Source organism: Panthera tigris, chromosome D2 (genome assembly GCF_018350195.1).
Source record: "Panthera tigris isolate Pti1 chromosome D2, P.tigris_Pti1_mat1.1, whole genome shotgun sequence".
In the NCBI taxonomy this organism is placed as follows: Eukaryota; Metazoa; Chordata; class Mammalia; order Carnivora; family Felidae; genus Panthera; species Panthera tigris.
This window is the reverse complement of record NC_056670.1, coordinates 52,266,786-52,284,073: the sequence shown is the minus strand read 5'-3', so window position 1 is coordinate 52,284,073 and position 17,288 is coordinate 52,266,786. Positions and strand designations below refer to the sequence as shown.

General features: G+C 41.4%; 1 protein-coding gene across 2 annotated transcripts in view; it reads right to left on the bottom strand.

Moving 5' to 3' along the window:
- EXOC6 (exocyst complex component 6) overlaps positions 1–17,288 on the bottom strand; it is a 299,891-nt gene that overhangs the window by 235,365 nt on the left and 47,238 nt on the right. The window contains exon 1 of one of the 2 annotated variants that reach the window (XM_042960755.1): positions 13,857–14,411. The exons of the other annotated variant lie outside the window; for it this stretch is intronic. Within the exon in view, the coding sequence (XP_042816689.1) occupies positions 13,857–14,032 (176 nt within the window). The 5' untranslated portion in view covers positions 14,033–14,411. Of the gene's footprint in view, positions 1–13,856; positions 14,412–17,288 lie in introns of those variants that run through there. 2 annotated transcript variants of the gene reach the window in all.

Here is a 17,288-nt window from a genome sequence, read left to right as displayed (position 1 = left end):
GCACCAATGGGGAGAGGGAGAGAGGGAGGGAGACAGAGAATCTTAAGCAGGCCCCACGCTCAGTGCGGAGCGGCTGGATCCTACAACCCTGGGATCCTAACCTGAGCCGAAAATCAAGAGTTGGACACTCAACTGACTGAGCCACCTGGGCACCCGCCCCCCGCCCCCAGTTTCATTTCTAACCCCCTACGTAACATCTCTACCAGAGTATCCTGTCACTTAGCACTTGACATTCAGTATGTCTAAAACTGAACTCACAACTTCACTGGCCATTTGGGCTGCTATAACAGAATACCGTAGAGTGAGGGGCTTAAACAACAAGCATTTATTTCTCACAGTTCTGGAGGCTGGAAGTCCACGATGAAGAACCCAGCAGATTCAGTGACTGATGATAGCCTCCTCCCTACTCCGTCATGGCCATCTTCTCACTGTGTCCTCACATGGCAGAAGGGGCAAAGAAGCTCTCTGGAGTCTTGTTTTTAAGAACACTAATCCTATTCGTGAGGGTTCAACCTCATGACCTAATCACCTCCCAAAGGCCTCACCTCCAAATACATCACGTTGGGGATTACATTTCACCATATGAATTTGAGGGGACACAGTCTATTAGCATGCTTCTCCCACTTTAAGCCAGTCTCCATAAACCAAATACCTACCTATTAATAATGATGCTATCCCCAAAACAGATATTCCCAACCTGCTCTTGCTCTCCAGATCAATCTCTGCCCATCTCTGATCCATTAGCTTTGAGCCTGGTCACCTCTGGGCCTTTGTAGATGCTGTTCCCTTTATACAGAATGCCTTTCCATCTGCCTACTTTGTGCACAAATGTCTATATATTCTTCAAGACTCCAAACAGTCCCCTCTTCAAAGCCACTCTAGGTTCTGGGTCATACTTCACATGGGACATAATTTAGACAGGGCAAGTACATATTTTATTTCCAATACTAAGTATGAGTTCTTTGAAGACCACCTCTGGGCCTTAGTCACCTTCATAGTTCTCAGAGTACTTACCATAGGACCTCATATGAAGAAGTCATCAATATATGTTTGTTGGAATAATCAATTAATTAATGTAAGAAAAAAGAATCCATGTGTTTTGACAAGTTGTGAGTTATTTTTCTTCCACTCATTCTTTGTCTTCATATCTCCCATTACCTATTATCACTTTTCTGGATTGCTCACCACTCAGAAATTTTGATGTTGTAAACCGTCTGCTTCACAAAATGTTTTGGAGTATAGTTGGTCTATAAGTCCTGACACAGTCTGGCTCCTTACAGGGACACCTATTGTGGAGTAAAAACTGAGCTAATGACTAATGTGAATTCCTTCACTTCAAACACCATATGATAAAAAGAAAAGTTTCCATTTATACCAGGTTTTACAGGGTTATGGTTCAATAGGTGATCTGTATGCTTCCTTTTTGCTTCTAAACACATGTGTTCCTTTGTTTCTCAGGAAGTAATCATCATGTAGCCATGGAAATCAATGAGTGCAAAGGAAATGTTGCAGGGGAATAACGAAGCCAACTAACTCAACTCCACAAAAGTTGGTCACATCCTAAAATGATTAAAATACAACCATCCAAAAGTTCTTAGAGGAAGTGTTAATTGGTACTTGGTATTTTGACAATAACTGGTTCAGTAATAAGAGCATGTCAAAAAGTCTAAAGCATTTATAAAATGTTATCGAGATGAGTGAACAAATATTTATTGAGTGACTCCTATGAACTAGGCCCTTTCACATGAATGCCCTCCTCTTGTTATCTCAACAGCCCTATGGAATAGCTATTTTTGGTATTATTTCCATTCTACAGATTAAAAAAAGCAAAAACCAAAAACCTTAGACTCAGAGGTTAAATGACTTGCCCAAAGACTAGTAAATGAGAGAGAGCACTAGCAAGAACATGCTCTTCCCACCAATCAGAATTCATCTGAGGGATGAATGATGCCCAGCTCCCAAGCTCTCAATCTCAAGAGGGAGCGCCTCAAACAGAACAAACCGCCCCCCGATGAACTTTCCACACTCATAAGATTCAACTGTGTCTTTCTTTGCTTAACCAGGCACTTGCAAGTCATCAACATCACATCCATAAAACTCTAACACCACCATCTTATTGTTCTTTTTTGCACAAATTTTGTAATGTTAAAATTTTCATAAAAGTCCAAAGTTTGTGTTACACAGAAGTCTGTTTTGTAATAATGCTTCAGTGAAAACTGACAGTGGTAGCAGTGTTTTAATTTTTATTTACAGTCTTAAAGTAATGGAGTTTATTTCAGGGAAAACCTATAGACTCAGTCTCGTTTATTTATAAGACATACCTTATCTTTGTTACAAATTATATTAATTTAAGTCCTATGACTGTTTGGCATAAGTTTATCACGTTGTTACCCACTTGTTTGACCAATTGTATATAGTTCAACATGAAAAAAGGTCTTTTAGAAGTGCCAGGTGTATAAATTCAACTGCAAAACGTTGGTCACATCATTACTGACAGTGTTAGAAATGAATATGTCAAACAAAACTTTGAGATTTGCTTTATCATAACCAACCAATCATTGTCATTTATTCTATTTTTTAAATTTTTTTATTTTAGAAAGAGAGAGCATGCATGCGGGGGAATAGGGGTAGACGTCTAGAGAGAGAGAGAATCTCAAGCAGCCCCACACTCAGCATGGAGCCTGATGCAGGGCTTGATCCTACGACTTTGGGACCATGACCTGAGCCAAACTCAAGAGTCATACACTCAACTGACTGAACCATCCAGGCATCCCAACTACTGTCATTTATTGAGGACCAGTTTTGTGCTTAGCACTATGCTAGGTTCTGTGAAAGAGCCAGAAGAAATACGTGAAAATGTAATTGGTAGGAATTACGTTAAGCATCAGGTCCCAGAGAAGAGACTAGAATGCCCTTTGTTCTCTCATGTAAAAGAGTCCAAATATGGACTAGGACAGTCTGGGGCAACTCCACAACACCATCGACATTCAGACTGCATCTAGGCTTCAGCCTTCTGTCTTTAGCATGCGGCTTCCACACTTAAGGTCATCCAGGATGAAAACACTGCTGAAACTCTAGCCACCAAGTCCTCAATTCAGGCAGCAGGAAGGAAGGTGGGGAAATGTCAAAAAGATTGGAACCATACTGTCTTGATGATTACAGCTTTGTAGTGCAGGTTAAAGTCCAAGACTGTGACACCTCCAGCTTTGGTTTTCTTGTTCAACATTACATTGGCTATTCAGGGTCTTTTCTGGTTCCTTATAAATTTTAGGACTGCTTGTTCTCAGCTCTGTTGAATGTTGGTGTTATTTTGATAGGGATTGCATTGAATGTATAAATTGCTTTGGGTAGTATCAACATTTTAACAATATTTGTTCTTCCAATCCATGAGCATGGAATGTTTTTCCATTTTTCTGTCTTCTTCCATTTCTTTCATGAGCTTTCTATAGTTTTCAGCGTACAAATCTTTTACCTCTTTTGTTAGATTTATTCCTAGGTATTTATGGGTTTTGGTGCAATTGTAAATAGGATCGATTCCTTGATATAGCTTTCTGTTACTTCATTATTGGTGTATAGAAATGCAACTGCTTTCTGTACATTGATTTTACATCCTGTAACCTTGCTGAATTCATGTATCAGCTCTAGCAGTTTTTTGGTGGAGTCTTTCAGGTTTTCCACGTAGAGTAGCATTTCATCTGCAAAAAGTGAAAGCTTGACTTCTTCTTTGCCAATTTGGATGCTTTTTATTTCATTTTGTTGTCTGATTGCTGCTAAAAGGCAACCGATGGAATGGGAGAAGACATTTGCAAATGACATATCTGATAAAGGGTTAGTATCAAAAAGCTATAGGGACTCCTGGGTGGCTCAGTTGGTTAAGCGTCTGACTTCGACTCAGGTCATGATCTCATGGTTCATGGGTTTGAGCCCCGTGTCAGGCTCTGTGCTGATAGCTCAGAGCCTGCAGACCACTTCAGGCTTTTGTGTCTCCCTCTCTCCCTGCCCCTCCCCCACTTGTGCTCTGTCTCTCTCTCTCAAAAATAAATAAACATTAAAAAAAATTTCTTTAATCTAAAAAGAGCTTACCAAACTCAACACCCCAAAAAAACAAATAATCCAGTGAAGAAATGGGCAGAAGACATGAATAGATACTTTTCCAAAGAAGACATCCAGATGGCTAACAGACACATGAAAAGATGCTCAACATCACTCATCATCAGGGAAATAAATATCAAAACCACAATGAGATACCACCTCACACCTGTCAGAATGGCTAACACTAACAACTCAGGAAACAACAGATGTTGGCAAGGATGTGGAGAAAGGGGAACCCTTTTGCACTGTTGGTGGGAGTGCAAACTGGTGCAGCTGCTCTGGAAAACAGTATGGAGGTTCCTCAAAAAGTTAAAAATAGAACTACCCTTTGACCCACCAATTGCACTACTAGGAATTTATCCAAAGTATTAAAAAATGCTGATTCAAAGGGGCACATGCACCCCAGTGTTTACAGCAGCGCTATCAACAATAGCCAAGTTATGGAGAGAGCCCAAATGTCCATCAACTGACGAATGGACTAAGAAGATGTGGTTGAAAATCAACCACTGCATTGTTGCACGTGCCTTATAAGGGCGGTTTCAGTGGAGAGTGGGACTAAGAGAGGAGAAAAGAAGAAGAATTGGCAACAGCAAGTAGATACAATATTTTTAGGAATTCTGCTATAAAAGGAAAGAGAAGAACAGAGGGAGAGAGAAACTGGAAGGGGAAGGGGAATTGAGAGAGTTTGTTTTTATGATGAGAGAATACTTACACAGTCCTGGGAAAGGGAGGGGAAAATTGATGCAGAGGAGGGTGGAGGATTGCCTGTAGCACGGTCCTTGACTGGGTAGGCAAAGGGGGTGGAAGCTGGTGTATACATGGAGTGGTTAGCCTTTGTAAAGAGTATATGGACAGTGGGGAGCCTGGGTGGCTCAGTCAGTTAAGCGTCTGACTCTTCATTTCAGCTCAGGTCACGATCTCATGGTTCACGAGATAGAGCCCCACATGAGGCTCTGCACTGATGGCACAGAGCCTGCTTGGGATTCTCTCTCTGGGTCCCTCCCCTACTCACACACTCTGTTTCTCTCTCAAAATAAATAAATAAACTTAAAAGGAAAAACAAAGAGTACACGGACAGTTCACCCAGTAGAGCAGGAGGGAAGACAGAGTCTATGAGCCCAGATACTGACAGATGGGTAGTTGTGGTTAAGGGAGCTTATGATGGAGTCTTCTTCTGATGGCTTCCATATTCTCAGTATATAGGAAGCAAGATCATCATGACAGTGAGGATGGGGAACGTGTGGTTGAAGTATTGAAAAGAGAAGAGAACGGCGTAAAATCATCCCCTGCCAGTAGAGTAAACGAATGAAAAGCCTAGGGAAATATAGTTTGGTTGCTGGGCAGCTGGAAGAGTCCACTCGAGATGAATGATCCGCAATTCAAAATGAGACCAGTCAGCTTGATGGTGCGTTTTTCTCCAGCTTCATTCAACTGTGTGGAAAGGAGCAGGGAAAAGGTGAATTGAATAAAGGTTGTAGTTTAGCTAAGTAAGCTTAACCAAGTGGGAGAGGGACAAGGAAATCGAGAGTATGTTCCAGGAAGTGATGAAAAATTTGACCACAGATTTAAGCTGAGTAAGGAGGGAAGTGAGGACCTGAAAAGAGTAAGCGGCAGTGAAAACACAGTTGGATTCATAGATCTTAGGTTCCAAAGGGGTTGAAGGATTGTTGAAATTCACAGAGTGTTTCAATGTCCACAAATATAAGCCTTAGTGATGTCCAAAAATGCTAGAACTCAGGGGCTTGCCAGTGTGAGCTCCCACATAAACTCACCCCAAAATAAATAAATCGGGCTTCCTTAACAAAATAAGTCAGAGAAAGAGAAATGCCCTAGGATTTCACTCCTATGTGGAATTTAGAAAACAAATGAACGAAGGAAAAAAAAGAGACACACACACAAACCAAGAAACAGACTCTTAACTCTAGAGAACACACTGATGGCTACCAGAGGAGAGGTGTGGGGGGGAGATAGGTGAAATAGGTGATGAGGATTAAATAATACATTTATCATGATGGCCACTGAGTAATAATATATGGAGTTATTGAACACCATATTGTACACCTGAAACTAATATGACACTGTATGTTAACTCTATTAGAATTACAATTTTAAAACTTCATGAAAGTATTTTTTAAATAAAATAAATAAATCAGTCTTCTCCCCTCTCAGTGACGGAGAGAGTGACCTCATAATGTGGCATGATTAAATCCTGTTGCTGGATTCCAGATTTTCACACACTTCCTGCCATTTCCTGCAAATGGCAAAGTAGAGATTCCAGTGGGCTCTCTGACATGGCAGAATGCCAGGTCAACCAAAGAATGTCTCATTTCTGTAGCCTGAAGAGAACTGAACATCAGATCTCAGGCAGTCTATTGTGTTAATCAGATTTCAAAGCAAGGTCACATCTGTTTTAAGCTCTCCCACAGGAGCTAGGTTACTCTTTCTTGAGCCCACTCTTGCCTCGGGTGTGGAATGGAGCGATAGACCAGAACCTCCCTGGCCAAGCTCTTTAGAAGGAACAATGAAGAGCCTAACGCCTTGGACACGCACAAGAAGAGAAAAGAAGCCCCAAATCAAACATCTCAGGAAAGCCATTCTTTCTGAGTGGAGCGCCAGGGCTCACTCTCCTACAGCCAGTATCAAGCGAATGCTCTCCCAAGCTCTTCATATGACTAACATCACAAAATATCTTAGAATCAAAAGGGCATATACACAAGTCGTGCTGAAATTCTTTCTCTTCGTCTCTACCACTGAAAACTCAAAGTTTCTTCTAGTGTCTAAAATTAGTGACTCCATAGTCAGGCATTTTCAATTTCCCTTATATAAAGTCTCTTGTCAGGATTTTAGGACTTTAAACCTTTGTCTTCATTGAGTAACACAGGCTTGGAAGAGAGGAAATGGTCAATTAATAGCCTCCTTTCCCCCCACCCCTTTCAGCTTTTTTTTTTTTAATCTCCCAGCAATAAATATAACACCAATTCTGAGTAAATGTGAGTTTATGTGGTTATTAACAAACAAAGCCAGCAAGTAATGTGTTCTGTTTTCCTGAAATTAAAAAAAAAGATGTAAAAAGTTTTAAAAAGTTTAAAAGAAGCAACAAACACTACTCCTCTTTCACTTTTTAGTCAAGTTGTACATACCTACAATACTTGTCACCCTTCACAAACCCCAGATCCTATAAAAGGTTGAACTTAGATTATAAGGTAAAGATTTGCCATCAGAGAATGGAACTGAAATCAGAATGTCCCGCTTCTGTGAGTTTAAGAAAAAGCCTTAATGGTTCTTTTTAGTGTGGGGTTTTGGGTTGAGTAGTATTTAAAGCACTAAACTGTCTCTCCAGTATTTGAAGGGATTAAGTTTAGAGTTCATTGTGTTGACTGTCTTTTGAAAGATTAGATAGTTTAGTTAGGCTCCTACTGACCATGTAAATGTCTCAGTGTTTATTGACTGTCTGCAGTCATTATCAAAGACTCTGAACACAATCGACACCTTGTAAACAGAAATCCCATTATTTTTGTGGTACTGATAAGATTTACTGAGGATTTGATTTTTTCATGATTGACTAGCCAGTTAAAAATATTAATACAGTACAGGAGAGCATGATAAATGAGTATGAAGTCAGTCAACAAACTTGCCCTTTTATTTTGTTTGGAAACTACAATCTCATTTTGCTTGTAGATTGTAGAAATAATGATCTGTACAGTACAGTGCTCTGTTTAAAAACACTTCTTGGGGCACCTGGGTGGTTCAGTCAGTTGAGTGTCCAACTTCAGCTCAGGTCATGGTCTCATGGTTTGTGAGTTCGAGCCCCGCATTGGGCTCACAATGCTCTCAGCACAGAGTCCACTTCGGATCCTCGGTCCCCCTCTCTCTACCCCTCCCCTGATTGCGCTCTCCCAAAAATAAAATATTTTTTAAAATAATAAAAATAAAAACACTTCTTAAATGCATTTGGATGTGTTATATGCATTTCTACTAACCCTTCAATGATTCACAAAGAGATTTATGGCTTTTTTTAAAGAAATATGTCTTAAATTTTTCAGCACACGGAAAAATTCTATGGAGAGTGTACTAATTTAGTTCGGGAATATTATAAGGGCTTGTTTGTTGAGGGATCTAGGTCTGCATTTAAAAATGTTTTAATCAAAACAAAATTTGGAAAGGCAAGCATAGACGTGCTGCATTTGACCACAGGTAAAAACCCATGGGATCAATGTTATTTTGATTCTGAATTTGGTGATCACTGCCAGGGAGTTGCCATGCAAACTCCCTTCCCCATCTCCAGGAAGGTTTGTGAAAGATGTGAAAGATGGGTAAAGAAGTGTGCCTTCCCTGGGGACCTACACAGCAAGGCTTCAAGAAAAGATGACTTTTGGCAGCAGTTTCATGAAGCAAGGAGGAGCCTTGCTGCAGGAAGCACTGGAAGAGATCTAATGTTCAACAGAAAACAGAAAGGCAGAACTGGGATTAGACAGTTTTGCCCGAGAGATGTAGAAAGGGCCCCCCCCCCCCACCTTGATTGCCTCACAATCAAACATAAATTACTTCATATAAAACACCATAACTTTACAATTAAGTCCCAACACAGCCTACCAGCCTCATCAGCTCCCAGCCTTTGATCCCAGCCTTCAGGCCTCTGGCCTCTCTTTTTGCTGCACCCTGCTTCCTCAGCACCTGATTTGACACGCCACCTGCTTCCTCACCTCTCCTCTCTAACGCCCAAATGTCAGCTCTTCTGTGATGCCTTCACAAACTCCCTCAGGCAAATACCTCACTTGCTTCACCGTCTGCACAGATTGCTATCATCTCTGTGTGCCCAGCTTCCCCACATCTGTAAGCTCCTACAGGGCAGGACAAATCTTATTAAAGCCCCTCAGGGTCTAGCACATACTATGTGCTCAATAAATGTATAGGGCAGGAAGAAAGAAGACACATACCCCTGCCTTTGCTCACTCGCCCGCCTTTTTCCCTTCCAAAATGAAACCTGCCCATCAGTGAAAAACCAACTGTGTTTTGAAGACATCCCTGACCAATGATCTCCCACCTCGGTCTAAACTCCCATAGCACCTAAGTGAGAATTACACAATTGACACTTAACGGACTTGTGTCCTCACCCTACTTGTGTTTTTGTATCTATGTGCTATTTCCCCAACCACAATCAAAGAGCTGTTTGGGGGGGGGGGGGGGAGGGGCGGAGTCTTTAACGTCCTCACATCACCCACAATGCCTAGCAGTGCTCAGTGGAGGGTCATTACCTACCAAGTGTTTGTTGATGAAGGAGGAGAGAGGAAAGGTCTGAAAGGTAGCCAGGAAGGTGATTTTAACAGGCTCCGTGAAGGAGGGCACATTCAGGACAGCCCAGGCCCAGACAGAGGACAAGCAATGAGGAGCTAGCTTGCTAGCAGACTGCCCCTAAATAATCAACCCTCAAAAGGAGACAAAGTAAGTCTGCCAGGTGTTTAACAGGGGAGGAAGAAAAAGGCCTGCACTTAAAGCTAATGACAAGCCAGAGTGTTGCAAATAGGAGCAAATGTCCACAGTCAGCTGCTGGAGTCAAACCAGGCAAAGAGAAAGTCCAAGAAGTGAGGACTTACTGAGCATTAATTATGTGCTAAGCATCTGATATACATTCTTTTCTAAAACATCTTTATTGAGGAGCACCTGGGTGGCTCAGTCGGTTAAGCGTCCAACTTCGGCTCAGGTCATGATCTCGCGGTCCGTGAGTTTGAGCCCCGCGTCGGGCTCTGTGCTGACCGCTCAGAGCCTGGAGCCTGTTTCAGATTCTGTGTCTCCCTCTCCCTCTGACCCTCCCCCATTCATGCTCTGTCTCTCTCTGTCTCAAAAATAAATAAACGTTAAAAAAAATAAATTAAAAAAATAATAAAACATCTTTATTGAGAGGGGCACCTGGGTAGCTTATTAGGTTGAGCGTCCAACTCTTGATCTTGGCCCAGGTCATGATCTCACAGTTCATGAGATCGAGCCCCATGTCAGGCTCTGCACTGACAGCTTGGAACCTGCTTGGGATTCTCTCTCTGCTCCTCCCTCTCTCTGCCCCTTCCCAGCTCACTCTGTAAATAAATAAATACGTCATAAATAAATAAATATTTTTAAAACATCTTTATTGAGATATAATTTACATACCATACAATTCAGCTATTTAGCCAAATTCAGTGCAGTTCACTGGGTTTTAGTGTATTCACAGAGTTGTGCAACCAAAAGCCCAATCAATTTTACAATATTCTCATCACTCCAAAAGAACCCTGCACCCACTAGCAGTCACTCCCCATTTCCCTCATAGCGTCCTTCCCCCATCCCCCCGCCACCCAATCCCTACCTCCAACTCTAGGGAACCTCTACTCTGCTTTCTGTTTCTACAGATTTGCCTATTTTGGACATTTCATAAAAATGTAATCATACAACATGTGGTATTTTATGCCTGACTTTTTTCACTTAGCATAGATTTTAAGGTTCATCCATGTTGTAGAGTGTATCAGAACTTTATTGTTTCTTATTGCTAAATCGTATTCCATTGTGTGGATATATGACATTTTATTTATCCATTCAGCAGTTCGATGGACATTTCAAATGATTCTTGACATGCATTCCTTCATTGTTTCTCCCCAATACTTCTGGGAGGCAGGTATTTGTGTTCTCATTTCACAGATGAGTGAACTGAGCCTCAGAAAGGTTAACTACCCTGCCCCTTCATGTAAATAATGGCATTGAGACTGAACCAAGTCTGCCTGAGTCCAGAGCCTCTAAGTTCAATCACCACCTGTTATTTGGCAAACACTGTCAATGGGGGCATATAGATCATGCCAAGTTCCAAGCACTCACAGACATCACTGATGTTCCCCACTGAGCTATAAATTTTAAAATGTGATAGTTGTGTGACATAGCAGAAAGACCATGAGCTTTGCAGCTAGACAGTCTTGAATTTGAATCCCACATACTAGCTTTGTGATTTGGGGTAGACTGTTTAACTTCTCTGAGCCTGTTTATTCACCTATGAAAATGCAGTTAATTCGTACCTTGCAGGATTAAATGAGCCCATAAACATAAAGTACTTGGCATATAATAGGTAATCAAAATATTATTCTTTTTTTGCAGTGATAATAAAATCAAGTAAAATACACACACACACACACACACACACACACACACACTTCCCTCAGAGAGAGGAATCTCAGGACGCTGGTTTGGGATATGCAGTAGTAAGAAATCCAGTCAGAAGTCTCCAATGGTAGGCAGACACAGATAAGAGGCAGGAGCTCAGGTGAGGGGTCAGGGCTAGAGATATAGACTTGGGGGTTATCAGCATGGCACTCAGGGTTGAAGCTGTGACCACTATCTGGGTTGAACCGGGCAGAAAGTAAAGAAATGAGTCCAATGCCTGAGCCTTGGGATGTCCATAGTTAATTCCAGGAGAAAGAATAACAAACAGTAAGGGTTATAGAATTTGGAGGTATGTAGTTATACCAGTATGGCATTTAATTTTGAAAGCCAAAGAAAAAATATATATTCAAGAAAGGGATAAGAGGTAGGGGAGAACGTTGAGAAGTTCATGTTGTAGAGACGTTTGCAATAATGAGAACTGAAAGCAGACCACTGCATTTTGTAGTCAGGCAGTCAGTGTGACTTAGATCCTGAGCATCCATCCATCCATCCATCCATCCGTTCCTTGTTCATTCAGCATTCACTGAACACCTGTGGTGCACCAGGCACTGGACTATGCCTCTGAGAAACACATGGATAAAGAAAGCACAGTCCTTTGCTGAACTGCACATGGCATAAAACAGAAGGGAAGTTCAGTGTTCTGAGACCCCTTCTGTACATGAGTTGGGCCCAGCAGGAGAAACTAGCTTCATGGGACAATTATGATAGAAAGATAGAGAATTTGCAAATCAGGAGGGAACTGAAGGGCATGTCAAAGGCAGGCTGAATGAAGAGGGGCTTTTTAATTTAATTTTAATAGGGGGATTAAAGAGGCGGGAAAAGCGAAGGCTGACACATCTGGGTTCACATATTTGACACAAATGTCATCTGAGGCTTCTTCTCTCCTTGGCTCACAGTTGGAATGTGGCTACGTGAGTCTATCAATTTTTGAAACTTGGGGTGAATTTTTTTAAGGTTGACACTGCATTTTGAGTGCATATATGGATCATTTCTTTCTTTCTTTTTTAAGTTACTCTATTTATTTTGAGAGAGGGAGAGTGGAGGAGGGAGAGAGAAAGAGACAGAATCCCAAGCAGGCTGTCAGCACAGAGCCCAACATGGGGTTCAAACCCACAAACCATGAAATCATGACCTGAGCCGAGATCAAGAGTTGGATGCTTAACCAACTGAGCCACCCAGGTGCCCCTATATTGATCATTTCGTTCCAAGAATCTTCAAGGATACAGAATTTTTTCTCCCAAAAGCTTGAGTAAAATGAATCCTTCAAAACAGCATACTATGTCCATCCTTTAATTCATGTAGGTCAAGTTTTAGCCACTACAGAAGCTAGAGATTCCTCCCCTTCCCTCATTCCCCAACCTTTAGTCAAGGTAGCCCCCCAGCGGAGAGACAAGTCAAGGAATGGGGGTCAGGATGCCATGGCATCAAGTCTGTGGCATACTTCCTATTTCTCATTAAAACACATAGATAAAGAACAGTGAAGAAAAATCAGTTCAGAAGTTACAGGTAGAAAACCAAAAACAGGCATTTAATAGAAATGGAAACGCTGAAGTTAAATAAAACCAGAAGCCCAACAAAGGCAAAACATTGTGACACATTTAATACTAAAGGATAAAACAAGTTGAAAGAGCTAAGTAAAGAAAAAAAAAAAAAAGTTAGAGAACTAAGCTTGAAAAAGCTGAATAAAGAAAAGCCACAAAAATAAAAAAGACTAAATACTGACAAGCTGAAGTTACAACGAAACTTTTAAAACTGGATGATGCAAAAATGTTAGTAACATTACGATAAATAAAAAGGAAGACGATAGGAGTAGATTTTAATTTTTTTTTTAGTTTATTTATTTTGAGACAGTGTGAGTGATGGAGGGGCAGAGAGAGAGGGAGAGAGAGAATTTCAAGCAGGTTCCACACCATCAGTGCAGAGCCCGACAGAGGGTTCGAACCGTGAGATCATGACCTGAGCTGAAACCAAGAGTCAAACGCTTAACTGGCTAAGCCACGCAGGCACCTCAGGAGTAGATTTTTAAAAGTCTAATCAAAATAGTCGAGGAATAAAAAAGAAAATAATAAAATGATAAGGTAAGAGAATAAAAATTATTCAAATACTAAAATCAGATTAAATGTAAAAGAATACAATTATATGGGGGCACCTGGGTGGCTCAGTGGGTTGAGCGTCCAACTTCGGCTCAGGTCATGATCTCACGGTTTGAGTTCAAGCCCCATGTCGGGCTCTGTGCTGACAGTTCGGGGCCTGGAGCCTGCTTCGGGTTCTGTGTCTCCCCCTCTCTGTGCCCCTCCCCTGCTCATGCGCTGTCTTTCTCTGTCTCTCAATAATAAATAAACGTTAAAATTTTTTAAAAAAGAATACAATTATATCAAATACTAAAATGCATAAAATTAGTGAAAATCAAGTTAAGAGAAATCAGGATTTAAAAAAACACATTAACAAAAATATGTGAATATTTTTAAAGCTAAGGTGTTAAAAACAAATCTCTGATAAGAATTAAACACACATCTATAGGGAAACACTGACAGGTAGTGTCTGTTCATAACATGATCCTCTGGGTTGAATGAAGCCACACCTACCGTGGTTCCTGATGGAGGGCGAGGACAGAGCCCAGGGAATAACAGCAGAGCAAGATTTCTCTCCTGCATCTTGATGGGGACACAGTACCAAGCCCTGGGTTCCAGGGCAGCTGGGAGAGGCCAGGCCTCCCCAGGATTCTGCTCCACCCTGCAAAAGTTCTTGAAAGTGATAACATCAGAAGACAACTGGTCACAGGGTGAAGGGCTCACAGGGTGTCAGCAAGATGTCCCTCTCTCGCATATAAAAGAAGTATCAGTTAGGTTAGGGTTAGCTGCAAGTAATATGGATCCAGAAAAAAAGAGAGTTCCACAACCTGGAATTGCATTTCTTTCTCGTGTATCCATCCAAAGGTAAGCCCAGGCTCAGATGATAATTCTGCTCCCTGAAGTTCTCAGGGTCTTGGGCTCCTTCCAGCTTTCTGCTCACCATTCATAGGACCCTACACTCAGGCCTTGTCCTCATGACCCAGAGTGGAGGTCCAGCCCCTCTCTCCAGAAGGAAGGAAATAAGAAAGGGCAAAGAGAATATACCAGTCAGCCCTTTTTTTTTTTTCTCTTTTAATTTTATTTACTCCTGAGAGAGATAGAGAGACAGAGCATGAGTGGGGGAAAGGCAGAGTGATAAAGGTACACAGAATCTGAAGTAGGCTCCAGGCTCTGAGCTGTCAGCACAGAGTCCAACACAGAGCTTGAACTAATGAGCCGAGAGATCATGACCTGAGCCCAAGTCGGATGCTTGACCGACTGAGCCACCCAGGCGCCCCAGCTCCTTTTATTTAAAGTTTATTTATTCATTTTGAGAGAGAGAGAGAGAGAGGAATAGAGAGTGAGCAGGGGAGGCACAGAGAGAGAGGGAGAAAGAGAATCCCAAGCAGCTCCACGCTGTTAGCATGGAGCCCAACGTGAGGCTCAAACCCACAAACCGTGAGATCATGACCTGAGCCGAAACCAAGAGTCAGATGCTTAACCAACTCAGCCACCCATGCATCCCATTAAGGAAGGTTTCCAGAACTGCCCCCACAGCAGTTGTAAGTAACTAAGTAACACTTAGCGGCGAGAGATGCTGGAAGATGTAGTTGCACCTGCACAGCTGCACATTTTGTTATGACGGAAAGTGAGAATGGATCCTGAGGGTCATTAAAAGTCTCTGTCCTGGTTGGCTGTAACATCAGCACCCTTCTCCCTTCCTCTTCTGAAGAAGGTGCATTTATTTCAGGTGAGAGACAATTTTTTATTCAATATATGAAATTTATTGTCAAATTGGTTTCCATACAACACCCAGTGCTCATCCCAAAAGGTGCCTTCCTCAATACCCATCACCCACCCTCCCCTCCCTCCCCCCCCCCATCAACCCTCAGTTTGTTCTCAGTTTTTAAGAGTCTCTTATGCTTTGGCTCTCTCCCACTCTAACCTCTTTTTTTTTTTCCTTCCCCTCCCCCATGGGTTTCTGTTAAGTTTCTCAGGATCCACATAAGAGTGAGAACATATGGTATCTGTCTTTCTCTGTATGGCTTATTTCACTTAGCATCACACTCTCTAGTTCCATCCATGTTGCTACAAAGGGCCATATTTCGTTCTTTCTCATTGCCATGTAGTACTCCATTGTGTATATAGACCACAATTTCTTTATCCATTCATCCGTTGATGGACATTTAGGCTCTTTCCATAATTTGGCTATTGTTGAGAGTGCTGCTATAAACATTGGGATACAGGTGCCCCTATGCATCTGTACTCCTGTATCCCTTGGGTAAATTCCTAGCAGTGCTATTGCTGGGTCATAGGGTAGGTCTATTTTTAATTTTCTGAGGAACCTCCACACTGTTTTCCAGAGTGGCTGCACCAATTTGCATTCCCACCAACAGTGCAAGAGGGTTCCCGTTTCTCCACAGCCAGGTGAGAGACAATTTTAAGCATCTTTGATAACCCATATCTTGCTAGAGGAAAGAAGACTCCAGTAAAACTACATGAACAAACACTGGCATAAATATGAATGTTTCCACACACTGTGAGAAGGGTCATGATTTGATCACAAGACGCCAACACCTTACCCTGCTCTAATGTGTCAGGAATCTGAAAATGAAAGTTATTATACGGTGGTAAAGACCCAAGTTTGCCTCTTGATACAAAGGAAGTCATTAGATTTCTGGTTTGGTTTCTGCCTTCTATTTACTTCCCTCAATGTTCTGCCCTGAATAAGTTACCCACCCGGATAAGCACCCTTTCTCCCCATTTCCCCCTCTGGGATACACTGTTGGACCCAAAGAAATTTACAGAGGAATACAGAAGAATGTACAGGTCTCCCATTATACTTCCAGCACTGTATTAGTGACTAAGGAGTATCACAAAAGGAAAAGCCTTCAGGCCCTGTGACAAGCAGATGCATTTATAGGGCCTCAGTTTTACTTCCGTGTAATAAAGGAATTGAACTGCATTTGGGGGTTCTATGGTCTGTGTAAGGATATACTAAGTAGCTGGTCGAAAACGCCAGATCTCACATAGATGAATAAATTTTAATGTAACAGTATGAAAACTCTAGTGATGTGATATCAGATTCCACACTGTAATTACCCTTTAAGAAACTGTTACTTGTCCCATGTTAGTGAAATATCAAAAAAAAATCACAATTATCTGAGAATGCTATTAAAATATCCTTCTTTTTTCCAACTACATACCTGTATGAGACTCCCCAGACTTCAACGAAAACAACGTATCACAACAGATTCAATCAATGCAGAAGCAGAAAAGAGAATCCACCTGTCCTTAATAAAAGCCTGGATAATAAGGAGATTTGCAAAAATATAAAGATGATACCACTCTTCTCACCAAATTATTTGTTGTTTTGGAAAATACAATTATTGTTCATGAGATGTGTATGTTAACGTGTGATGTTTTTATTGTTGTTATTTTAAAAGAGATTAATAAATAAATATTTCAACTTTTAAGATGAAAAAAAATGATAAAATCCAAGAATCCAAGCCTTCCAACCTTCCCCTCATACCACCACTGCCAGCACCATGAAGGCTTCTGGTTCAGCAGGAATGAGGCTTGGACTAAGAATGTCCATTCTTTTTCCTTCTTCTTCTTTTTAAACTTTAGTTCACATACAATGCAATATTGGTTTCAGAAGTAGAATTGAGTGATTCATCACTTACATACAACACCCAGGGCTCATCGTCACAAGTGCCCTCCTTAACACCCATCACACATCCAGCCCATCCCTCACCCACCTCCATCTGTCAACCCATAGTTTGTTCTCTATCATTAAGAGTCTCTTGTGGTTTGTTTCCCTCTCTTCTCTTCCCACCCCCCACAATATATTCATCCATTTTGTTTCTTAAATTCCACATGTGAATGAAATCACATGGTATTTTTCTTTCTCTGATTGACTTATTTCACTCAGCATAATATATTCTAGCCCCATCCACATCATTG